The sequence below is a fragment of the Melanostigma gelatinosum genome (genome assembly GCF_949748355.1).
Source record: "Melanostigma gelatinosum genome assembly, chromosome: 10".
NCBI lineage: Eukaryota > Metazoa > Chordata > Actinopteri > Perciformes > Zoarcidae > Melanostigma > Melanostigma gelatinosum.
Genome location: NC_136643.1, coordinates 10,222,898 through 10,240,817, shown reverse-complemented (window position 1 = coordinate 10,240,817; position 17,920 = coordinate 10,222,898). Strand labels below are relative to the sequence as shown.

Genomic DNA, 17,920 nt, shown 5'->3' with positions numbered 1-17,920 from the left:
AGCGCGGCCCTCGGAGCGGGCGCAGCCTGTGAGTAGCTCGGTCCTCAGGAGTCGGTCGCACCCAGTAGCGTGGCTCGCTCTGGAGTGGACGCAGGCTCGGCGGACATCGGCGCGGCGTTGAGCTGGCGCAGATGCAGGTCTCGGCTGGCATCGGCGCGGCGTTGAGCTGGCGCGGATGCAGGTCTCCTCGCTGCAGAGGGGAGGCCTGGGGGTTAACGTCGGCTGAAGTAACATCGTTTTGTTCCACCCGGTAATCGTCGGCGGAGAGAGGGGTTTCGTCCTTGTCTTCCTGCCGGAGGGTTTGATGAGGCCACACGGTCCTCGTGGCTGCGTCAGCAGCGTGATGCTGGAGGGGGAGAGCTGGATCTTCTGTAGCCAGGACTGAGGTCCATGCTGAAGAGAGCGTTTGTGTGCTCCCTAGCTCGACTGCGGTCGAAGGGGTAAAAGCGTTGAGGTGTGATCTGCAGGCAGTTTTGTAGAACAGTGGTTGAACCACAGGGGTCCTGGTGCTTTCTTGGCTCTCGGCCAATGAGATTGCAGCGGTGCATTCAGGTGACTTCAGGAACCATAGTTTTTTTTTGGGGGGGGGGGAATTCACACCCTAGTGTGAAATTCCTTCAGCGGAGGTTTTCTCTCATCAAACCACAATCAGGATGAAAGCGTTGCTAGAAAAAGGTAAGGCCTGATTCTCTTTGTTCACAGCACATGTTGAAGCCATTTGGTCAGACCCCAACAGATTGCCTCAAGGCCTCATGCTATCCTCCACACTAGGCATTGTTCACAGGACCATATATAAAGTTGTAGACATTTCAAACTTCAAACAAAAAAATCAGGTGTTTGTTATGGGAATCCATCTCTATACCGCACTTATGTGACCATCCCCCCACGTGAACCACACCTTCCAGACTAAACAATGTTTCATATCTTCTCACTTTCCTCCTATATAAACCTTTATTTGTGCCTTGCTCTCATTTTACTACGTGAGCACAATGAGTAGGCCACTGATGAGGCGATTTTCTGTCAGAGAGGCTCTGGACCTAATTTTTGAACCAGATGAAGAGGAGATTGAACCGGAGATAGAGGAAGATGTCTCAGAAATTGAAGACAACAATGATCCTGATTTCGATCCGGACTATTATGAGACTGAGCAGTCAACAAATGGAGAGGCAATGGCACCAGAGAAACAGGTACCTGAGGTGACATTCCAGTCCAAGGGTGGCAACTTGCTCTGGTATTCATCCTCCCAAGACAGAGGAGGCAGAGAGAGAGTTGAAAACATAATAAGGATGACGCCAGGGCCAACACGATATGCAACATCTCGTGTGGATGACATCAAGTCCAGAGTCCATTGAGGGCATTATACTGGACATGACGAACCTGGAGGGGAGGCGTGTGTTTGGGGACAAGTAGAGATCATTGGACCAGGTAGACCTCCAATCCTACATTGCTCTGTTGATTCTAGCAGGAGTATATCTGTCAAACAATGAGGCTAGAAAAAGTCTGTGGGATGCGGAGTCCAGGAGGCCTATATTCCGGTCAACAATGTCCTTACAACAGTTTCATTTAATTTAGCGATACATTTTCAGTGTCTATTCTTTGTATATTCACAGCAGTTATTCATGTAAACCACTAGTCTAATACATTGTTTACAGATGAAAAATATGTCAAATTAAATTTGATGATGATTCATGGTTTTTGTGTTAATGTCAGAGCAGTTAAAACAGAACACTAAAGTAAGGGGGGAGAAACAAACACAACAGAAGGGTTAAAGAAGTGCTGCCATTTCTGCAGCAGGGCCTGATACAGAAGTCAGATAAACAGAGGATAAACTGTGAATATACTAAGTCATTGTCATTACTGTATGCATAGTCCAATTATTGTCTTTTTTCCTCAATATTTTCAACGTAAGGTCATGGATGTGTTTTGGAAAGGGATCAAGGTTTAAACATTTGAAAGTACTCTTAAAAATGTATACTGAACTAAAGATCTGGTAATAACTGAATGTGTTATGTGACAAGCTAATAGTAATACGATCTTGATTAATTCATCTAGAATAACGAATGTCTTTTGCTTTCTTTGTTAAGACAAGATACGTAGACTCCAAAATGATGAAAGACAATATTGTATTTAGCATATATTTTCACCTTTACCCCATCTATTAAAAAATCCTTCCACAGCCAAAACCTGCATAACAAGCTTTGGTTTCCCTTTCTATTTGTGGGTGTTGTTTCGTACATATAGGGCCGTTCAAACAGAGCTGCAGGAGACGCACTCTGAACTGTCTGAACTTCAGCTGCAGTATCTACTCCACTCTTTAACCCAAACATGGCCAGAAACCTAGGTAAGTCAGAAACTGTATCTATGTTTCAACGTAAATTATTGTATGTTGATATGGCAGTGCTCACCGCTGACCCTAATTTTATGAAATGTTCCTCTGTACCTCCTATAAACTAATACTGTATTAGACTTACTGGGTAGAACTGTAAATACATTTCGTTTTTCTGACTTTAGTACCATGAATGTAACCTGATGTAAATTCTGGAATACTTAAAATCACAATTTCTTCATCACTAGAAAATAATAAAAAAAATCATAATTAATAATGAATTTAAATTATATTTAAAAAATAGTCCATAGTTAGATGAATGCAGGTTTTGTTAAGAATCAGAGTCAAAAGTTAAAATGAAAATCATGTGCTTTTATTTTGAAGGGGATTTTTTATGCAGCAGAGTGCCATCTATTCACACTCCTTAACAATACTTGGCGTTAATGCCTTGTAATGTGAATATCAGCAGGAGATAAACTGAAAACTATACCTCTTTCAAATGACACTATAAGTAGACAAATTGAAGACATGTCGGATGACATCAAACAACAGACCACAGCTCGAATTTAGGCAAGTGGTCATTACAAATGGACGAATCTACAGACATAAACAAAGCAGTTTTACTCGTTTATGTGAAATGTGTGTGGGACGGGGACTTACAGGTACAATTTCTCTGCAAAGGAGAGCTCCCTATACTACGACTGCAGAGGACATTTTCAGCTCAGGTTCAAACTGCACCATCTTTTCATTAAATACATTTGAGAAGTTGAACATTTTCCTCGATTTGGGTCGCGGCTTATCATGTCGGGGTGATGGTGGGTCCCACAGCCAGACCAGTTGAGAACCGCTGCTTTAAAAGACCTGCTGCCTTTTCCTGTAAGTGGTGAACTGAACAGTATATGGACGCCACATTAGATGATAGAGAGAAAGCCAGATGAGAACATTTATTTGTCTCAAATGAAAGTCTGCAACAAATGTTGTAAATTGGAAGCTCCAACAAACTCTTTTATTGGCTCTGTCAAAGCAGCAGAATGGATGCTTCTTTTCTCCTATATCTGTACAAGTTGCATTGAGTACAACGTGTGTACAACCTGATGTAGAGTCTTATTCAGTTTCACTCATTCTTCTACACAGGAAGCAGCAGAAAAAATGATGAGGAGCTGAGGATAGTGATGGTGGGGAAGACTGGAATTGGGAAGAGTGCCAGTGGAAACACCATTCTGGGACGAAAGTGCTTTCAATCACAGTTCAGTGGACAGTCTATGACTGTATACTGTTCCAAGGGTGATGCTGTGATGGATGGGCAACATGTTACTGTTATCGACACCCTCTTTGACACCAGGTTTAAAATGGAGAAAACATCTAAAGATCTCAGCCAGTGCATCTCTTATGCTTCTCCTGGACCCCATGTGTTCCTGGTGATCATCAAGCTGGGCAGCTCCACTGAAGAGGAAAAGCAGACGGTGCAGAAAATTCAAGAACTCTTTGGCCATGCTGCAGACAAATACAGCATGGTGCTCTTTACTCATGGTGACCTTCTTGAAGACTCATCTATTGAGGAGTTCTTGGAGGATTGCCCGGACCTGCAGGAACTTGTGGACAGATGTAATGGCCAGTACCATGTCTTCAATAATAAGCTGAAGGATCGCTCTCAGGTCACTGAGCTGCTCCAGAAGATCAGAAATGTAGCCCAGGAGAACGGAGGAAGCCACTACACCAACGAGATGTTCCAAGAGGCAGAGAGGAAAATCGAAGAGGAGCAACAACGCATCCTGAAAGAGAAAGAAGAGCAAATTTGGAAAGACCAAGATAAATTGGAAAGGAAACTACAGGAAACATATGAAAAAGAGAAGAAGAAAATTAATGACCAACTCAAGGCTGAGAGCGAGAGGAAGAGCAAAAAGTTTGAGGAAATGAAGAAGACGATGGAGAACTTGGGTGAGGACAGAGAGAGGAAGAGGAAAGAGATAGAGGAGGAAATTAAGAAGACAATGGAGAAGTTGGGTGAGGACAGAGAGAGGGAGAGGAAAGAGAGAGAAGCAGAGAGACAGAGAGACAGAGAGGAGCAAGAAAATAATATGGTGAACATGCAGAATACAATTAAGGAACAGCATGACAGAGAACTGAGAGAAGAAAGAGACAAGTTGCAGACAATGCATGTAAAAGTGGCCAGAAAGGAAGCTGAGAGGAAAGAGACAGAGGAGAAAATGAAGAAGACGATGGAGAAGTTGGGTGAGGACAGAGAGAGGGAGAGGAAAGAGATAGAGGAGCAACAAGGCATCCTGAAAGAGAAAGAAGAGCAAATGCTGAAAGACCAAGAGAACTGGAGAGGAAACTACAGGGAAAATATGAAAAAGAGAATAAAATGAATGACCAACTCAAGGCTGAGAGAGAGAGGGAGAGGAAGGAGATAGAGGAGCAACAATGCATCCTGAAAGAGAAAGAAAAGCAAATGCTGAAAGACCAAGAGAAACTGGAGAGGAAACTACAGGAAAAATATGAAAAAGAGAATAAAATGAATGACCAACTCAAGGCTGAGAGCGAGAGGGAGAGGAAGGAGATAGAAGAGGAAATGAAGAAGACGGTGGAGAAGTTGGGTGAGGACAGAGAGAGGGAGAGGAAAGAGATAGAGGAGGAAATGAAGAAGACGATGGAGAAGTTGGGTGAGGACAGAGAGAGGGAGAGGAAAGAGATAGAGGAGCAACAACGCATCCTGAAAGAGAAAGAAGAGCAAATGCTGAAAGACCAAGAGAAACTGGAGAGGAAACTACAGGAAAAATATGAAAAAGAGAATAAAATGAATGACCAACTCAAGGCTGAGAGGGAGAGGGAGAGGAAAGAGAGAGCGGAGCAACAATGCTGCACAATATCTTGATTTCTCAGGCAGTTAAACTACAGAGTACAGGAATATATGAACAAAAATGATTTCATCCACAGAACTATAATCTACATTGGCCTTTTTTAATCATTAGAATGAATGATAATGAAGCTAATTGTAATCATGTAAGTAGAGCTAGAGACTATTGCTATCAGGCTAAGTCACGCATGATTTCTCTTTGAATATGGTCTTAGGAGGTATTCAGTGTGTAAGTTAACATTTCATAGTGATAAATGTACGCATATCATTAACATTTAAAAGATCATATCACAACTGAAGTAACAGTCAAAGCATTCTTTTCACAAGTTATGTAAAGCTGTCAGTGTTCATGTGATAAACTGATCTTGTAATAAGCATGTGATATTAATACCAGACCTTTTTCTGAGTCATGATTAACTGTTCTACCAAGAGTTCAAAGGTCAAAAGTCTTATCTTGCATATTACACCTTGCATATAACATATCTTGCCAATTTTTCAAGGTGATGACATCATAGACAGACATTCAAAGCTTCTTTTGAAAAACCTCATTCGAGGCTTTAATGGAAAAAAAGGCATTTTGTACAGAGCTACAAATATGCATAATTCAATGTATATGGGTACTGCTGCTGCTGTTAACATCCAGCAACACTAGTGGGCCAAATAATTCGAGAGCTTGAATGATAACATTTAATTTGAAAACTTAAAATATAATTGATGTGTACTTTCTTTATTTGATTTGACAGTTGACTTCACAGAGACGTTGTTACTACTACTAGGCTACTTGAATATATATATATGGCACTAAATAGAGCAAGTTACATTATTGTAATGTTCTGGACCTTTGCAGGAGCAGATATTCTCAATCTGGACCTTTTGGAATTTTAATTGAATACCCCTGGTGTAGAGGGAGAATAGCAGTGGGGAGAGCACACATCCCTGGGGGGCGCCAGTGCTGATAGTCTGGGTGCTGGATGTGATTTTTCCCAGCCTCACCTGCTGAGTCCTGTCAGTCAGGAAGTTTGTGATCCACTGACAGGTGGAGGCTGGCACAGTGAGCTGGGAGAGTTTGGGTTGAAGTATTTCCGGGATGATGGTGTTGAATGCTGAGCTGAAGTCCACCAACAGAACCCTTGCATATGTCCCTAGGGAGTCGAGGTGTTGCAGCATGTGGTGCAGTCCCAAGTTGACTGCATCATCCACCGACCTGTTTGACCAGTAGGCAAACTGCAGGGGGTCCAGCAGGGGCCCTGTGATGTCCTTCAGATGGTTCAACACCAGTCTCTCAAAGGATATCATGACCGCAGACGTCAGGGCGACAGGCCTGTAGTCATTTAATCCTGTGATGGAGGATTTCTTGGGGACCGGGATGATCGTGGAGTGTTTGAAGCAAGAGGGGACTTAACACAGCTCCAGTGATCGGTTGAAGATCTCCGTGAAGAATATGTATATATATATATATATATACATACATATACATACATACACATACATAAGCAAAATAAAACAATCATTTTTAACCTGGTTCAGATTTCTGTTCTGGAAATGTATTTAATCAGCACATATTTAATTAATAACATAATACGCCATTTGCATATCCAAAAAATAATGTTAATAAAGTGCTTCCCAAAAACAGCACTGTCAGCACTAGAATGTAACTGTACCTTACTGTCCTGAATCTGTCCGTGTTGAACTTCCCTCGATCTGTCTGTCGTCAACTGTCTGTCTGTCTCCTGAAATTGCCGGTGACCCTCATCTACCTGCATGCATGTCTGTTATTGTTGTTTACCTGTGTCTGACTGATTCATATATTTACATACTCTGCATGCTTTTGTTTTGTGCCTCTGACATGGATGTTGTTTAGTGTCGAACAATGCAGCATAATATTGTCTTTAGTCCATGTTTCTATTTTAACAGTTATCCCTCATTTTATTTGCTTTGTGTGTGTTGACTTTGTGAGCCTCTGTGTTGCATGTCTTGTTTGTACTTGACAATGTAGTAAGAGTATCTTGAATGATGATACTAGTGATATTAATATTTTCACTTCTTTCATTGTTTGTGCACGCATTGTAAAGGGTCAATATTGCATAACCATGTAAATGGAACCTTATATTCTATTTTTAGGTTTATTTTGTAACATCTGCCTCTTGGGACTACAGATGAAAAATGGCCTCTTGGCTAACTGGCACATTTACAGCAATGTGCACTGTCCCTTATCAAATAAACCTATAAATTAAATAAAAATAAGTTGTTCCCTTGTGCGTGGCCAAACTTTCCCATAAATTAGATTTGTCTGTTATGTCGTTCTTTTTTATAAATATCCTGGTAACAAACAGGACCAAATAGCCACATGTGCATTACATGTGCTTACTATTGTCTCTATACAATGTGTGTCTTTTGTATCTTAATTGCATGTGATACTGTCACGGGGTGTGAAGGTGGACCCAAACGCAGGCACAGACCAGGGAATATGAGTGTAAAGGTTTATTAACCAGGAAACCAAGGGGGGAAACAACCAGAGCACAGTGGGAAAATCCAGGGAGGGCGAGGGTGGAATCCAGGCAGGTTGGGCAGGGCAGGCAGACTGGGCAACCAGGAGGATGAACAAAACTGCGGGAACAGGGAGACACGGTCAATGCAATAAAAAACACTTGGCGAAAAACTCTGAATAGTTCTCAAAACAGAGCGGCTAAGAACGACTAACTACCACGTGAGCTGTACCAACGATCCGGCAAAGAGTGGATGAAGAACCGGGGTAGATATACTGTTGAGTTGATGAGTTGATGGAGTGCAGCTGGTTTGACTGGGCAGGTGAGGTGAATTGTCATCAGGAAGCCGGGAGGAGACCAGGTCGGAGCCCTGCCCATACTACACAAACGCACACACACACACACACACACAGGACAAGGAGGAGGCACGGCCTGGCTGTGACTGATACAAAGTGATACAATTCTGCAAACATCAAGCTTTGCCTTTATACACTGTAAAAAAACATCAGACTTGATAGCTCACTCTATATGAGCCATCAGGTGTGCAGATATTAAAGTAATTAAAAGGTCCCTTAATTAAAATGAATGCCTTATCATTCCTTAATAGGAGACTAAGAATCATGTCGAACTAATTGGCTTGTGTGTGGTTGGGGATGAAAATGTTTCTCAGATGCTTAGTTTGAAGTATTATTGACATGATTCTGTTGCCATAGTTTGACGTAGAATTCAAAAGCTTGTTAAGTGACAGCTTTTGAAAGGTTGGAATATAATTTCAGCTCAAATGGTCATTACATTTCATCCTTTTTACTCGAAACAAACTGTGTTAAATAATAGATAATAAGTAAGGCCTTCAGCCTGGAATTTCTGCTCAATCTGATTTATTTCCATTAGATAACATTACCAGAAGTACAAAATCAAGCACACAGACAAGAGACAATCCTATCACTCAACATATCTTCACCACCATTAAAAATATATAGCCTCTTTATCAATTGCATTATTAGCGAACACATTGCACTTCCAATATTGTTGAGCAACATTGTTTTGTGATTTCAATGAGCTGAGGATAGGTCTGGAGAACTTCAGGCTCTTTCAGAACTTCAAGAAAAAGAGAGCAAGATTCTTGCCCATTAACAATCACTTCATCGATCAGGTTAGTGACATTCTTTTCTGGCGGTGAGATATCTTTCAAATTCCAATATTGTCTTTGTGTGATGATACGTTTGCCGTGCGCATGCTGCAGAATGAAGGAGTGATCTGCCCTCAGGCAGGCGATGAGTTCCACCTTGTGCTCCACGATCATTTTCACGGCGGGGCCCTGTGAAAGACAGCAGGTTTCGTTTATTAACCCTGAATGAATGAGGTTTTCATGAAATGAGGCATTTGCTTTTGGGAAATTGTAGTTTTTGCAAATGTGGAACAAAGTCTTGGACACCACTTGTATGTGTCAGCATGTGTTGAAGCTGTGCATGTGGAGGTTGACTGTCTTCTAAATGTCTGCCTGAGTGTGAATGTGTCTCTTTGCCCTGTCGCTGGAGACCTGATCAGTATGCTGTGTCCTCCCGGCCCTTTTCTGTTAAGATAAGCTTCCCTCAACAGGATAAGTGAGTATAGAAATGTGATGGATGGGATGAGTTTTGTTTCGCTCAGCTCACTTAGCAGATGTCCATTGGATCAGTAGCAGCTTTGCTCAAAACGAGTGAAACACAGCAACACATGTTTTCAAAACGTGAAACATGTGTCATGTGCATTTCAGCAAGAGTGATACGAGGCTGCTATAAAAAGTATTTATGAAACATTCTTGGTTTGTCCCACTATGAGTAATTAGAAAAAACAAACAAACCTGTCAAAGTGTATTTTACTGTGTGAGGGTTTCTACCACTGCTGTGTGTGTGACCGTACCTGAGAGGAGGGCAGTGTTCCATTTTCTGTTCCTGAAAGGAAAGCAGTGTTAGGATTTTATGAAATGTCCTGAAAGAACAAATATGTAACTGATTGATAGCAATGAGTTGGTAAAATGTTACCTGCACCAACTCGGCACGTGTTCACTGAGAAATTGAGGTCGCCGTCAAGAGTGACACCAGACATTGTATCAGCCCAGATCACACTGCCCCCACATGCAGTGTAATCTGCTTGGGGAACCTGTCCAACAGCACTTCCTGAAGGAAGAAAAAATACATGTTCAGTTCAAATGTTGCCATTAAGAGTTCAAAAGGTTCAAACCTAAAAGGAGTTGTAAATGAGCTTAACAAAGTAATATGAAAGCTTACCAGTCTGACTACTTCCTGGATCACTCCCTGTTTCAATATTACAGTTGAGGTTTTTTCCTGTTACATTTGTCATTTCTCTGGCGAGGACAACACTGTTGCTATCCGCGTACACTGTTGGTGACCCTGTAAATATTAATAACAATCACAATTCAAAAAATGAACGATAATTCATAGAAAGGCAAACTTGAACCTCTGACTTGATGCAAAGTTGAGGCTCGTTCAGTTTGTGCAGTGCAGAGTAGGGCCGTATACAGGAATGGTACCAGCTAATCTTTACCTTCAGCGCTGACCGGTGTCTCCTACTTTCTGAATTATTATTCTCAAAAGCACCTTCATCTTGTCTAATGCACTGGTTTGATTTTGTAAAAATCTGAAACTCGTTCATAGAGAGAATATTCCTGCACTGCTTTAGGATGTAATCCGGGTTACTTGAAAGCCACTTACAGCCTTGTCCCTGCTTTGAAGCCATCTTGTCCTTGATCTGCAACGAGAAGGAAGATAACAAGGTGCTGAACAGAGAGGAAGTTTGACTGAGAGGTGACATATGCTTAAAGTTCATTTGTTTGTTCCCTCCTGTGGAATTCACTTTTAAAAAGACTTTATGTAACTACACAGCACAATGCAAACCTCTCAGGTCACATGGGGGAAAATATGTAAAGTTGCTGGACAGGAAACTACAAAATATAGACAAAGTCAAAAGAAGACTGAACACATCCTGTTTACTCGTTATGATTCTCTATGTCCTCTGCACTCAAAGCTAAGAGCTGGTTAAAAATATTTCATATGGCATAATATAAGAAAATACTGCTGTACAAAAAAAACATTGTTGTATACCTTTTAATTCTATCGGTGTTTTGTTGTTGTTGTGTGTGTGTGTGTGTGTGTGTGTGTGTGTGTGTATGTGTGTGTGTGATCAACACGTTAAGCTACGTTATTGTTTGCATAAATAACTTCTCTCGGTGACTGAACATGTTTAAACAGCACTGAGAGTAAAATTGAGAAATGTCTTCACGCACATACAAGCAGAACCGTTAAACCATAGACTCACACGACAGCCGCGTATACTTTACTAAAACTAGACTCCACACAGAGTCTCTTTATGACACAACAAATAGAACAAATACTGCCGCCTACTTTTGTGAAGATCGACTTGTCGGACAAAAACTGTGGGAATAAAAAAGTTTCTTGAAAAAGGAAAGTTGAAATGAACAGTTTAAAAGAGTCTTCAGAAACCAAAAGCGTGTTACTTCCCGCTTCTTCTCTCTGCCAGCTTTAAGGGCAGCACAGATAGTGCACTCCCTTTTTCTCTCACGCAACCCGTGAGTCATTGACAGCAGTAGGTTATAAAACGGAGCACACACAGGAAGCGTGCAGCACATTTGACAGGGTGTAGTCCTTCCCTGAAGCACAGCACAATAACATGAATGTAAACAAACACATTTATAACAGGAGGGAAACACGATACAACGGGAGAACAGACTTCAACTTAACACAAGAGAAAAAAAGATGATTAACCAGTTGTAAAATGAGACGAAAGGAGAAAACATTTGAAAACAATATCCTATTTCTGCTATTTCAGGTTTTTTTTCTTCTTTTCCAAAGTGTCTGCGGTAGAAGAAGTAGGCCCTACTCAATAGAAAATGAAAAGAAAATATTCTGGTGTACAAATGTGTTTTCACCTTTTTTAGACTTTAGTCTTTGTTTCTGGTAAAATAATGGATTAAACAGTAACAGAGGCTTTCATCTTTCTACTCGACACCAAGTGTGAAATCAATAATCAGGATATTTATTCTTGCAAGAAGGAGCAGGATACAGGACATACAGTTATGCGTCTCGTGGCTGCTCAGAGATCTGTCTCTGAGTTTCTGTCCTTTATACACAGTGATAAACGAGCTTCATAACAAAGTATGGTGAGGGTTGGTACCAGGTTGAACCAGTCAACCTTTGAAACAAACTTCAATGTTTTCTGTCTTCAAAGACATCCTGTGGACCGCAAGGTCACGGCTATGAGACAGCTGCTTCTGTTTCTCAGTTACCAAACATCATGAAAAAGTACAAGTATTTTTCCAACACATCTCATACTTTTTCATCCAGTATTTACTGTAAGTTGTGGTGATGTTAATGAGTGCAGCATGAGTATTTTATCAGTTTCAGTGGAGTATTCTTTTAAAAGCACTGTTAAAGAAGCCCAGTATGCTACTGTAAAATACTACGGTGTCTTTCCCAGGAGTGATCCGTGATCCGTTACACCACTAATATATACATATATACATACCACTGATATGAATGGCATACCTCTATGATTCAACGGCATAGACCACTAATATGAACTTTTAAGCGGCACCTGCTTTCAGGAATCGGTGTGCCGTTGGAAAAGTACTGGCATACCTCTCTAGGGATAGGTACATACCACTGAACAACAGTAGCATACCATCGGCCACTTTTCGATCTCGGCGTCACTCCCTCAGACACTGAATTAAAATAGCATTAAGAGTGAAACGCTGAATTAAAATAGTCAAGAACAGTGTAATAGAACTGCATCGAAGTCTAGCTTGTTAACACGTCTTATACACTTTTATATTAATTTAAACAGGATGAACTCACACATGAATGAAAACAATAAGGAGAGATAACACCTCGAAAGAGGACTTGACTGCAGAGTCTGGCTGGTATCCTCAATCTCTGATGACGAGTGACTGTAAAACAAACACAATAAAAACTTTAGAAACACAATGTTCTGAACTTCTGGAAAGTTCTATGACATCTGGGATAAACACACTTAAAAGAAGATTTGGGTGTGCAACTGTGGGTTTGCATGTGCCTCACATATGTTAACATATCAGTGCAAGTCTTTGCAAAAAGCTAATACAACATTTTTTTATTAAGGGGGGGGGGGGGTGCGCGAACCCAGTCGGGATGTAGAAGGGGGTGCGCGGCCTAAAAAGTTTGGGAACCGCTGCTATAGTCGGTTCAATAATAGCATTAGTAAACACAACTTACATCTTAACACTAATTGGTGATTAACTTTATTTATTTATGTTACCTTCCATACGAATCTGCCCTCGTGTCGATTGTCTCAACACTTAGCTTCACATGTTTGCTCCACTTCGCCATAGTTATCCAGCAGTTTGACTAGTTTCAGGGAGATTCCTTCCCACCCTGAGCACGAAGTCAGAGCCATATGTCCACTGTGTGAATATGTTGAATCGACGAAACCTTAAGCACTAAAGAACCTAAAGATTTAGTCTTGTAAGTCTCTTTTTCTCTTTTCTCAAATTTTAACAGTGATTTCTTTTAATTTCTGCACTTTCTGGTTAATGTGGTTAATACAGTTTGAAATTCACTTTGAATTGTCTTTGTTGATAGTATGTAACATAAAAATAAACTTGCTTCGCAATGTCTTGCAGCCCTGCACTATTAAGAGAACTGCTGCCTTTTCCTGTAAATACTGAAGGGGAGGGGGAGCTTTGTGCTGCTTTAAAGAAGTGCTGCCATTTCTTGTAAATGCTCAGGGATGTTGTGGTAATGCAGGGACTTTCCTGGAAGTACAGCAGGGTCTGATACAGAAGTCAGATAAACAGGGGACAAACTATCAGACTTTTGAAAGGCTGAATTCAAACAGAAGTCAAACAACAGTGGGAACTTGCAAAGGAAAGTTAAGTTATAAAACGCTGTGACAAATAAGCCAGCATTTGGTCATCGAGAAATCCTTTCTCCACACAAGTTCCATATTTATCTGGGATATACTAAGTCATGATCATTACTGTATGCATAGTTCAATTATTGTCTTTTTTTCTCAATATTTTCAACCTGAGGTCATGGATGTGTTTTGGAAAGGGATCAAGGTTTAAACATTTGAAAGTACCGGTACTCTTAAAAATGTATCCGAAACTAAAGATCTGGTAAAAACTGAATGTGTTATGTGACACAGCTTGTGAGATTGTTTAAGCTAATAGTAATACTATCTTGATTAATTCATCTAGAATAACTAATGTCTCTTGCTTTCTTTGTTAAGACAAGACTATGTATACTCCAAAATGATTAGACTATATTGTATTTAGCATATATTCTCACCTTTACCCCATTTAATAAAAATAATCCTTCCATAACCGAAACCTCCGTAAATAGCTTTGGTTTCCCTTTCTATTTGTGGGTGTTGTTTAGTACATATAGGGCCGTTCTAACAGAGCTGCAGGAGACGCACTCTGGACTGTCTGAACTTCAGCTGCAGTATCTACTCCACTCTTTAACCCAAACATGGCCAGAAACCTAGGTAAGTCAGAAACTGTATCTATGTTTTAAAGTAAATTATTGTATGTTGATATAGCAGTGCTCACCACTGAATCTAATTTTATGAAATGTTCCTCTGTACCTATAAACTAATACTGTATTAGACTTACTGGGTAGAACTGTAAATACATTTAGTTTGACTTTAGTACCAAGAATGTAACCTGATGTAAATTCTGGAACACTCAACATCACAATTTCTTCATCACTAGAAAATTTAAAAAAAAAACATTATCCATAATTGAGTCAGATGAATGCAGTTTGTGTTCATTGTATTGTTATTAGGGAGGTTGAATTGTCTTTTGACGGGAGGTTCAGTTCAGACTTTTCTTTGATTTATTAAGTGATGTGACTGACAAACAGTTTTATTATTAACTTTTTTATTTTATCAAGAATTTTTTTGTTTTTTAAATCTTAGACACCCTCAAATAAATGTGTCAGTCTGGATAGGCAGACAGGTTTTCAACTTCCAGTTCCACTTTCAGCTGACAGAGGGGGCACTTTAAAAGACCTGCTGCCTTTTCCTGTAAGTGGTGAACTGAACAGTATATGGACGCCACATTAGATGATGGAGAGAAAGCCAGATGAGAACATTTATTTGTCTCAAATGAAAGTCTGCAACAAATGTTGTAAATTGGAAGCTCCAACAAACTCCTTTATTGACTCTGTCAAAGCAGCAGAATGGATGCTTCTTTTCTCCTATATCTGTACAAGTTGCATTGAGTACAACGTGTGTACAACCTGATGTAGAGTCTTATTCAGTTTCACTCATTCTTCTACACAGGAAGCATCAGAAAAAATGATGAGGAGCTGAGGATAGTGATGGTGGGGAAGACTGGAATTGGGAAGAGTGCCACTGGAAACACCATTCTGGGACGAAAGTGCTTTGACTCAAAGTTTAGTGCAAAGTCTATGACTGTATACTGTTCCAAGGGTGACACTGAGGCAGATGGGCAACATGTTGCTGTTATTGACACGCCAGGCCTCTTTGACACAAGGTTTAACATGGAGAAAACATCTAAAGATCTCAGCCAGTGCATCTCTTATGCTTCTCCTGGACCCCATATGTTCCTGGTGATCATCAAGCTGGGCAGATACACTGAAGAGGAAAAGCAGACGGTGCAGAAAATTCAAGAACTCTTTGGCCAGGCTGCAGACAAATACAGCATGGTGCTCTTTACTCATGGTGACCTTCTTGAAGACTCATCTATTGAGGAGTTCTTGGAGGGTTGCTCGGACCTGCAGGAACTTGTGGACAGATGCAATGGCCAGTACCATGTCTTCAATAATAAGCTGGAGGATCGCTCTCAGGTCACTGAGCTGCTCCAGAAGATCAGAAATGTTGCCCAGAAGAACGGAGGAAGCCACTACACCAATGAGATGTTCCAAGAGGCAGAGAGGAAAATCGAAGAGGAGCAGCAACGCATCCTGAAAGAGAAAGAAGAGCAAATTCGGAAAGACCAAGAGAAACTGGAGAAGAAACTACAAGAAAAATATGAAAAAGAGATGAAGAAAATGAATGACCAACTCAAGGCTGAGAGCGAGAGGAAGAGCAAAGAGTTTGAGGAGAAAATGAAGAAGACGATGGAGAAGGTGGGTGAGGACAGAGAGAGGGAGAGGAAAGAGAGAGAAGCAGAGAGACAGAGAGACAGAGAGGAGCAAGAAAAGAATATGGTGAACATGCAGAATAAAATTAAGGAACAGCATGAGAGAGAACTGGGAGAAGAAAGAGAAAGGTTGCATGTAAAGCATGAAAAAGAGGCCAGAAAGGAAGCTGAGGAGAGTAATGGTCCTTTGGTTCAAATCGCTCGAGCAATGGAAAAGGTTTTTGGCTGCACAATATCTTGATTTCTCAGGCAGTTAAACTACAGAGTACAGGAATATATGAAACAAAAATGATTTCATCCACAGAACTATAATCTACATTTACCTTTTTTAATCATCAGAATGAATGACAATGAAGCTAATTGTAATCATGTAAGTAGAGCTAGAGACTATTGCTATCAGGCTAAGTCACGCATGATTTCTCTTTGAATATGGTCTTAGGAGGTATTCAGTGTGCAAGTTAACATTTCATAGTAATAAATGTATGCATATCATTAACATTTACAAGATCATATAACAACTGAAGTAACAGTCAAAGCATTCTTTTCACAAGTTATGTAAAGCTGTCAGTGTTCATGTGATAAACTTATCTTGTAATAAACATGTGATATTAATACCAGACCTTTTTCTGAGTCATGATTAACTGTTCTACCAAGAGTTCAAAGGTCAAAAGCCTTATCTTGCAGATTACATCTTGCATATAACATATCTTGCCAATTTTTCAGGGTGATGACATGTTAGAGAAAAATCTAAATGACTGTTCATGTTATAATTAGTTAAACGTTCTTTATTAAGTTCTCGAGTGGCTCTGCTTGAACTTTCACATGGCATTGACATTGAACATCACAGATGTTTTGTCTATTAGGGGGGCAACTAGTTAGACGCTTCAGCTTGCTACTCTAAACAATAATGATTAAGCTGCTGAAGATGCCAGGACTGGCGCCTTGCGACGAAGAGTGTGATCCTTGAACTGGTACAAATTGTCCAAGTGTTGAAGTGTTGTGATAATGAACGCCAGATGCGAGTGTGTTTTCCTTTGTGACAGGGACCTTATCATAAACAATCCTGGGGCCAATCCTACATGTGCTTTACAAGTATAAATTTGTGATGCTCAGCGTTATACCGCCGAGCAGCCTCGATGCATAACCTGTTTGTGTTTCAACTCTGTTCCTTCTTGCAAGAATACATGTCCATTGATTCATGATTTTTACCACGGCTCGAGTGAATTGTTCTTGACATGACATCATAGACAGACATTCAAAGCTTCTTTTGAAAAACCTCATTCGAGGCTTTAATGGAAAAAAAGGCATTTTGTACAGCGCTACAAATATGCCTCATTTAATGTCTATGGGTAGTGCTGCTGCTGTTAACAGCCAGCAACACTAGTGGGCCAAATAATTCCAGAGCTTGAATGATAACAACATTCAATTTGAAAACTTAATTATATATTATATTTTAAAATATAATTGATGTGTACTTTCTTTATTTGATTTGACAGTTGTTGACCACACAGAGACGTTGTTACTACCGTACTAGGCTACTTGAATATATATATGGCACTAAATAGCGCAAATTAGATATTATTGTAATGTTCCGGACCTTTGCATGAGCAGATTTTCTCAATCTGGACCTTTTGGAATTTTAGTTGAATACCCCTGCTCTATCAAATATTACTGATTCATTTCGCTTCACTCTTTTTTATAACACGTTCATATGTATTGACCTCACATTGCAATTCTTCTTGCATCCGGGTGTAAAAAATTTAATAAATTGTATCCTTAAAATCCTGTAAAATGGACATAATCTGTGAAGGGTCTTTTACTTTGACAAAGTAGTCCTCTGCAGTTCATCTGATGTATATTTTTCTCTGTGAGACTGTAAACATATGTTAAGTATGAAGTTTACTGACATCCTCTCATGAGTTTCTGACCAGGAGCCGACTGAAGAGAAAGTGCCGTCTCTCTGCTGCTACTGGAGACCTTTCCTCACAAGAGGAAGCGCACCTCCGTGGCCCGTCCCCTCCGTGAACGTCCAGAGGTTTTGGATTGTGTCCCCATTCCGCAGCTTTCCACTCCAGCTCGGGACATTC

General features: G+C 40.5%; 2 protein-coding genes across 3 annotated transcripts; one reads left to right on the top strand and one right to left on the bottom strand.

Annotated features, from left to right (window-relative positions):
- The first annotated feature begins 2,306 nt into the window (after positions 1-2,306).
- On the top strand, positions 2,307-16,439 carry LOC306783071 (GTPase IMAP family member 8-like). Its single transcript, XM_079276601.1, has 4 exons — positions 2,307-2,341; positions 3,461-4,341; positions 4,710-4,923; positions 15,011-16,439. Exons 1-4 carry the CDS (start codon positions 2,326-2,328, stop codon positions 16,072-16,074), a joined length of 2,175 nt encoding a protein of 724 aa, XP_079132727.1. The 5' UTR covers positions 2,307-2,325; the 3' UTR covers positions 16,075-16,439.
- On the bottom strand, positions 7,658-11,201 carry LOC306783670 (uncharacterized protein). Of its 2 annotated transcripts, XR_013772307.1 has the most exons (7): positions 11,074-11,201; positions 10,384-10,420; positions 9,940-10,062; positions 9,694-9,828; positions 9,572-9,603; positions 7,888-8,987; positions 7,658-7,790 (listed from the first exon to the last, which is right to left on the bottom strand). XR_013772307.1 is itself a non-coding variant. In XM_079277406.1 (6 exons), the coding sequence occupies exons 2-6, from the start codon at positions 10,406-10,408 to the stop codon at positions 8,670-8,672; spliced, it is 633 nt and encodes a 210-aa protein (XP_079133532.1). In that variant the 5' UTR covers positions 10,409-10,420; positions 11,074-11,201; the 3' UTR covers positions 7,715-8,669. The 2 variants fall into 2 exon arrangements, 1 of the variants encoding a protein (XP_079133532.1); XM_079277406.1 differs by having other exon boundaries at positions 7,715-8,987.
- Positions 16,440-17,920: the final 1,481 nt, after the last annotated feature.